General features: G+C 40.8%; 1 protein-coding gene across 1 annotated transcript in view; it reads right to left on the bottom strand.

The window, feature by feature from the left end:
- The window catches only part of LOC138041561 (dehydrogenase/reductase SDR family member 9-like), a 10129-nt gene extending 7592 nt beyond the window's left edge, over nt 1-2537 (bottom strand). Inside the window, exons 1-2 of the mRNA XM_068887302.1 lie at nt 2189-2537; nt 1163-1345 (exon numbers count right to left, since the gene is read on the bottom strand). Of these exons, the coding sequence (XP_068743403.1) occupies nt 1163-1345; nt 2189-2531 (526 nt within the window). The 5' untranslated portion in view covers nt 2532-2537. The remainder of the gene's footprint in view (nt 1-1162; nt 1346-2188) is intronic.
- Between the last annotated feature and the right edge of the window lie 4963 nt (nt 2538-7500).

Here is a 7500-nt window from a genome sequence, read left to right as displayed (position 1 = left end):
TTGACTTATTTTGATTCGACGACATTTTTGCAAAAACTCGAATTAAAATGACGGCGGCATCACGTTTTTTCCGCCAAAATGACACCAGGGAACTTAAGCAACAACAACGGCGACGGCAACGAGAACGTCATCTCAAAATATAAATTCGCGTTATTGTAATCGCTTCGTTAATATTTCAACTTTTTTAATATGACGGGGGTTTGGTAGTTCCTCAAAAATGACCCTGGTAGGAACGGCGCTCAATTTAGGGCAGAAAATGAAAATTTATCCTCAAGTAATAGGGACTTTAAGATCTGCGACGCGACGATAACGAGAACGTCATTTAAAATTGCAAGTTCAGGTTTATTAATCTTTTTCGTCGTTACGTCGGCTTGTCTAACTTCTAAAAACTAGTGTAACTCCCCAGGAACTGAATTAGGAGGTGCGGTATTGAATCTACGACAGAAAATTCAAATTCGCTGCCTTTTGTTCACGTTCTCCGTAAAACTTGAGAATTGGTCATTTCACGTCGTAGATTTGCCGAAAACGTGAAAGAAATGTACAAAAATGAAAAATGCACGTGCACAGCGTGCAAAGCTATTGTTTTTGCTCATGAAATATGCAAAATTTGTGACGTTTTCGTTGCCGTCGCGTCATAGATCTTAAACTCCCTAATGACGTTTTCCATAAAACCTAAAATTTGGCTATTTCACGTTGTAGTTTTGCTGACGACGGCAATGAAATGGACAAAAGTGAAAAACACACGTGCAGGGCGTGCAAAGCTATTGTTTTTGCCTACTTAATATGCAAATTTATGACGTTCTCGTTGCCGTCGCCGTTGTCGTTGCTTAAGCTCCCTACTGGTTTGCGCGCGCTCACTGTTGCCTTATGAGAAAATCTCGTACTCGTAGTGGTTCTCGTACTAGAATCTAAAGCTCTCTAATGACAGCCCTGGAACGTTTATTAATCCATCTATAGAAGCTTTCACCAGACGTCCACTTGCCATCTGCATACCCCGAGGATTTTATTTTGTCTCACCCAGGAGTTGAGAATGTTTTCTTTTGGGTGGAGAGAAGTTTGGAATTTGACGCTCTTGGTCTTTCCAAGGAGGGACATCTGATCTTAACCTTCATTTTATAATTCATGAAATTTGTCTCGGTTGTGGTTGATATATAGGTCTCACCTAAGATGCTGCCCATATTGATTACCCTTCCGCGAGATTTCTTCACTAGAGGTAGAAAGGTTTGTGTCACTAGAATCGTCCCCCAAAGATTAACATCTGCGGTACTTTTAAAACTTTCCAGGGACTGCCATTCAACTATTCCTACTTCCAGTTTGCCAGCGTTGTTTATGAGACCCCACAGTCCTGCCAAAGCAAAAGAATCATCCAGAAAGTGAGGTAGAATCAATTTATGCACGACTCACTGCCTGCAAGGTTCAGGTCTCCCACCCAGCCATTCTTCGTGTCGTCACGCAACGCTCCTCTCTTGCGTGACGACACAAAGAGACTGGCAATTTCACTCGTCACCATTGGATCACCCATACTTACTTTCATATAAATAGAATTAAGTTAGAACTTAAACATTTTATATTTATATTTTAACTTTGCCACGAACTGTCATGTGTCAGGATCACTTAGTAGTCTCTTCCGGGTCCGATGGTTTATTACCACGGTTATAATTTACGCTCAGGCTCACAATCGTACCATGCCTCTACTGGCAAATGCAAAAAACTTAATGATTTTGTGACTGTCAAATTTCAAAATGTGTGTCGCGACCGCCCCCTGCAATTCAGTTGTTTAATACTGCAATAGGGTTGAATAAACGATTGAACGATATTCAGTCTGATATGAAAGGGAACGCGACCCGCTTAATTCCTCTGCGTATATTGTGTCTTTCATCCGCGTTACGAACCCAGACACGGCCTCAAGGGATAAGAAAATTCATAATTAACTATTTTGACTTCCGACGATTATTATTATAACAACTTTTCAATTACTAGTTAGACTATGAATTAACGTCATTGCATGACAACCAAATGTTAACAGTAATTCCGGTTTTTCATCTTTAAGATTTCAATGAGCTTTCATTTGTTTGGAATAACAGCCTGCCTGATGCCAAATGAGCCTGGCTATTGTATACCTTCATGCATTCTTTAACTGTCGTTCGCGGTGATAAACTGATCAGTCGATCGTTATTCATATGCTTACCTTTTTCGCCTGCCTCCCACTTAATCTTTTCAAAAACCTCTCGAACATTTTGAGAGTCTGTCACGTCCATTACATGTGTCTTCACCTTCTCACTGCAAACTTGTCTGACCTTGGCTTCGCCAGACTTTGTTCTACAAGTGGCGATTACACGAAATCCCAGCTGATCGAGTCCCTTCACTATTTCCAGGCCAAATCCAGATCCACAACCCGTTATGAGAACATATTTGCTCGTGAAATCCTGGATTTTATCCTTGCCTTGCAGAAAAATAGTGAAGAACGTCCACAGCAGATAGAATACTCCAGCTGCAAAGAACACCATTAAGATCTCGACTGAAAACACCATGGCCGATCGCAGCCGATTAAAACACATATTCGCATAAACAATTAGGTAACAAAAGGTGGATCCCGGAATTCGGGACAACGGAATAATGGAATGGTTGGTTGCATGTAGAATGATCAACGACTAATAAAACAGACAGGGAAACCACTTAAAAATTGCGTAAATTCCGATTTGGAACAGGCTCCGAATTTCTATTTGGAAAAAAGATCGTTCTATTTCGTCTAAATCTTTTGAAGAAGACTCGTAACTTATTAGGATGTATCCCTCGATTCTGTTAAAAAAATCCAAGCATCTGGGGATTTACAAGGCCGTAGCCAGTATGAGGCAAACCTCAGTCATTTTTTCGTGGTTTATTTTAAAATAAAGCGTGATTCCAATGTTGTCTTTAAAACGTACTCATCATGAACACCTAAAATACCTACAAAGTTAAGAGAATTTAACCATGGCCATTGCTCCAGTCATATTTTTTTTCTGTCTACGGCCCTGGATTACAGTCACGTACGATGGAATAGGCATATTGCCGACATAACTGGCCGATCTAGCAAGTTTATTGGCTTACTTGGAAGGAACCTGTACTTCTACGACCAGAATCCTAGTGGGGAGCCTAATAGTACGTTGGCCTTGTACGACCACTAGTCACTATTGGGATATGACAGAGAGAATATTTGATATTTTTTTCATATTATGAACAGCGGTTATGAAATATTTCATACATTTTCTCTATCATACATAGAGGATATGAATTTTATGTTTGAGTGGCATGCAAGAACAATATCTCACGAGTGTGATCCCACCGAACGAGTGAGATACTTTGAGGCAATGAGAACATAAAATTCATGTCTTCGAGCTAGCGTGTAATTTTCTTTTTATTAAATGGAGGCATCGCTTATCCTAGGTTCGATTTCCGCCGCTCACTCGAGTTCGGGTATCCTCCCCGAGAAGAGACGGCTGGACGCGTGAGCGATAGATTGTGTCTGTGACGTAAATTCAAAATATAATTTATGCGAGTTAATAGTTTCGGGGAAATAGCATTAGACATCCCAAAAACACTGATTTTAAGAAAACAGAAATTACATAACAATGCTTAAAACGTCTGTGCGAAGTTTCCAGATGATACGAGCTTGAGTTTGTGGTTAAATGATACATACATACATACATACATACTTAATTGACCGCTCCCCATAGGGGCTTTTCAGGGCCAATGAAACACAACGAAACGATGTGGTATTGAAATGATCAATGTGAGTTTGAATTCAACCACCGAATCATGAACGAAATCTTCGGCTGCTTTAGCTCTCAGTCGACTTCATCGGCCCCCTCGTTTTGCCACCAATAAACTCAGCAGTAATTTCAATTGATCTTGAGCAATTTTACTTGCTCTTACATTAGCGAAGTATGAGGAAAAAATTGCAATAGCAATGAATTTGAAAGCCGTATTTTAACCTTGGCGCCAATTGGAAAATCAGTGAAGTTTGCGAACTCGGGCGGTAGAAAACGACACAATTCCCATTCTCCAGCTTCTTGAACACTTTTCGTTGGATGTTTCCTACCTTAATAGCAATGTAAACCTCGAACAGGCCGGGTGAAAGAATACCTTCGCAGCCAAAACATATAATTTATGCCAGACGGATTTGTGCAGGCGAGTTTCTGATTGGCGGAGATTAACAATGGCTCACCTCACGCGTCCAGCCGAGATTTCGGGAGTGAGCGCTGGCTCATTTCCCGAAACAGCGGCTGGTAATCGAGCCTATGCTTATCCCTGTAATCGTATTTATTTACCTCGTTAAGTAAACACCAAAACCGCAGAAACACTCTATAAACAGCTGTCAAATAGCTCAAGATCAAGACGAGACTTATTTTCAGCTAAGAAAACAGTTCCTGTTTTAACAAGAAACCGACGGAAATAATAGTAATAGGTGCAAAGTGCCAGGATATTCTGCAGTTAAACCCAAAGTAGTTCTACTAACTTCCGGCAAACACCAACTTTTGTTTTTTCCTGCAGTGCGACTGGCAAAGGTCATTCCAGTTCAATGACTCTCTTGAAATGCTAATTATTCTTAAGTTGTCTTGAGCCAAAAAAACAATACTTTTAGCAAACCTTGTGGTTGAGGTTTTAAAATGTTAAACTCTTAAGCCTGGTTTTCATTAGCGTTGCAAGCACAAGCGCAAGCATAAGAGTGCTTATTTCACCGTGAAAACGGCGTTGAAGCAAACAGAAGCACGTCAAACGCAAGCAGCACAAGCAGAAGGATCAAAATTTTTCCTTTTCCTTGTGCTTGCTCTTATGCTTGCGTTCGCTTGCGTCGTGTGAAAACGAAACGCAGCATAAGCGTCTGGACAGTTAAAGCCCAGATTCCCTGAATCAGAGCATTTGAACAAAATGGCGGTGTACAGTGGTTGATTTTGATTTTGATTTTGATGCTTATGTCGACGTTCGTTTTCAATAGTAAATGAAGGTGTTTATGCTTGTGCTTGCGTCTCTAGTGAAAACCAGGCTTGACTTTTTGCCGTCTCTTCGCAGCCATTACGCATGTGGTTTTTCAGTCGTGTGCAATGTCATACCGACATGTCATGCAACAGCAGAGAGGAGTCCCGGTAACGACTTTCATTGCGCAGCGCTGGCATTGCATTGTAACTTTATTTGGCATTTGAGAAGTTCCCTAGTTTTTCGCTGTTCCTGATCTTAAAATCCGGATCTTGGGATTTCCAATCGAACACAAAATCCGAAAATGGATTTCGCGACGGATTTTGTTAATTGAAATCCTTACCCGACATGGATTTCCAATTAGTGAATCTGCGATAGAATCGTTTTCAGATTTTGTGTTCGATTGGAAATCCGAAGATCCAGATTTTAAGATCTAAATCCGGATTTCTCAATCGAAAGCACCCTACGCCTTCGCGTATTAGTAAGGTTTCTTTTATTTTACAATGAAATTCAGATCTTCGATATCCATACGCGAACTTAAACCAACGTTAAACGAAAACGATAAAAAGCGACGAGTAATGGTCTTCGACAACAACTTCACTTTTCGCCGTTGGATATCAAGTAAGCCTTAGCTTGGTACTATATACAACACTGAAGTCAAATGGCAATTCTTTTATGGATTTAACAAACATTGAAGGAATCGAACGCCTTGAATGCATCACTGTGTTTACTGAAGTCGCATCTAGGTTGTCCGGCAAGTTACATTCATTTTAAGACTCAACTCAGCAAAGGTAAAAACAAATTGGAAATGTGACAGTGAAAAATTATTTGAATGAAAGCTTGTTGTTTCTTTAGTCTTTTACTATTTACCGTCAAGGTTCTTTTGAAAAGGGGTTGATGTGAACTGTCAGAAATTTATTTAATTGCATATGCTTTGTGATTGTGGGTTTCGTTTGCACGCACGCAACTGAAATAGTTGTTTGTTTCAATAAATGTTTCGCTGGAAAAGATTTCTGTGAAATTTCCAGCTTTTGTAAACTTATCATGTTGTGTAACTTTCGAGCTTAACAAATTTGCATACATGTGTTGAAATGTGATACGGGGAGAATTTTGTGGTAGCGCATAAGTCACGTAAGTAAACAGGTCTGTTGGAAGCGTGCTTGAGTTCGACAACATGAGCCCCAAAATCAGCAAAAAATTGTCGATGAATAATAAAGTAGCTGCTATTTCCAAAATGATGGAATGGGTGACCCGAAAACACTGACCCCCGGTCCATGGACCCCTCTACAGACTGGGTCCACGGACTGCCTCACGGACCGGTCCACGGACTACCCTTACGGACCCCCTATAGGGTCCACCCTAAAACAACATAGAAATGAAAATAAAAAACTAAAGGTTTGACTTACCAGTTGTCTGGATAGACCACTCGTGTCACTCGTGTCGGCGAAATCTCAACCGTAACGCTTCGCAAATTCAACAGACTAAGGCTCAGGCTCGGGTACAAAGTCTATTAATCACATATTGCCCCTTCCTTCGCTGTGGACCGGAATCCTTCGAAAAACATGATAATAAGTAAGCTCTATTTGTATTTTCTTTCTTTCTTTCCCTCTGGTTTGTGAACTCGCCCCAGGCTTCTCGATCTCTCAGTCCTGAACAAAATGGCGGAAGAACTTAGTTCCGAAGCCTACGGTCAACAGCGAAGGAAAAGGCAACACCTGAGCCTTAGTCTGATTTGCGGAGCGTAATGGCTAGATTTCACCGGCAAGAGTGGTCTATCCAGACAACCGGTATAAACAAATTTTCAGTAGTTATTTATTTTCATTCTGTGTTTTTTGGGGTGGTCCGTAGAGGGGGTCCGTAGAGATAGTCCGTGGACCGGTCCGTAAGGCAGTCCATGGACCCGGTCCGTAGGGGGGTCCATCGACCGGGGGTCAGTGTTTTCGGGTCACCCTGATGGAATTACCTGGTGATAAATAACCTCGTCTTGGAGAGTAAATTTTTGACTTTGCAGAAACAATGGTGGGAGATTGTGATCTTTGTTTTGAATTCGCTCATTTATTGTCAAACTTTATAACACTTGACAGAAAAAGAACCTTACGAAAACCCGGTATCTTGCCATCATTTGACACAGATGCTTCACTTTAGTAAACTTTAGTATTACAAAGCTGTCAGATGCTCAGAGGGCACGCTTAAACTTGTGGTGAAAGAAGTTGTGAGGAAACTTGAAAATTATCAACATGTCAGCCCAGAAGCATATGTTTCTCACTTCCCATTTATTTTCTTCAATCTTTTTGGGTTCAGTACTTTGCTAGTAACCACATGTCTTCTCAGGCTATTTACCCAAGACTTCTGCCATGGCACTACAATGATAGACAATACCAAAACAATATCGTGCACTGTTAGAGCTACATATTACGCAAGGACAACTTGAATCTCCTGGAAGACAACACACAGCTCAGTTGACATTTTATATGGAATAAATCGCTGTGTTACTTCACTACCAACGTAAGCAATTTCTTCTTTCTACAAATGATTAATTAACAGGCC

Source organism: Montipora capricornis, chromosome 3 (assembly GCF_036669925.1).
Source record: "Montipora capricornis isolate CH-2021 chromosome 3, ASM3666992v2, whole genome shotgun sequence".
Classification (NCBI taxonomy): domain Eukaryota; kingdom Metazoa; phylum Cnidaria; class Anthozoa; order Scleractinia; family Acroporidae; genus Montipora; species Montipora capricornis.
Note: the sequence above shows the minus strand (reverse complement) of the source record. Positions and strands in the feature narration are given on the sequence as shown.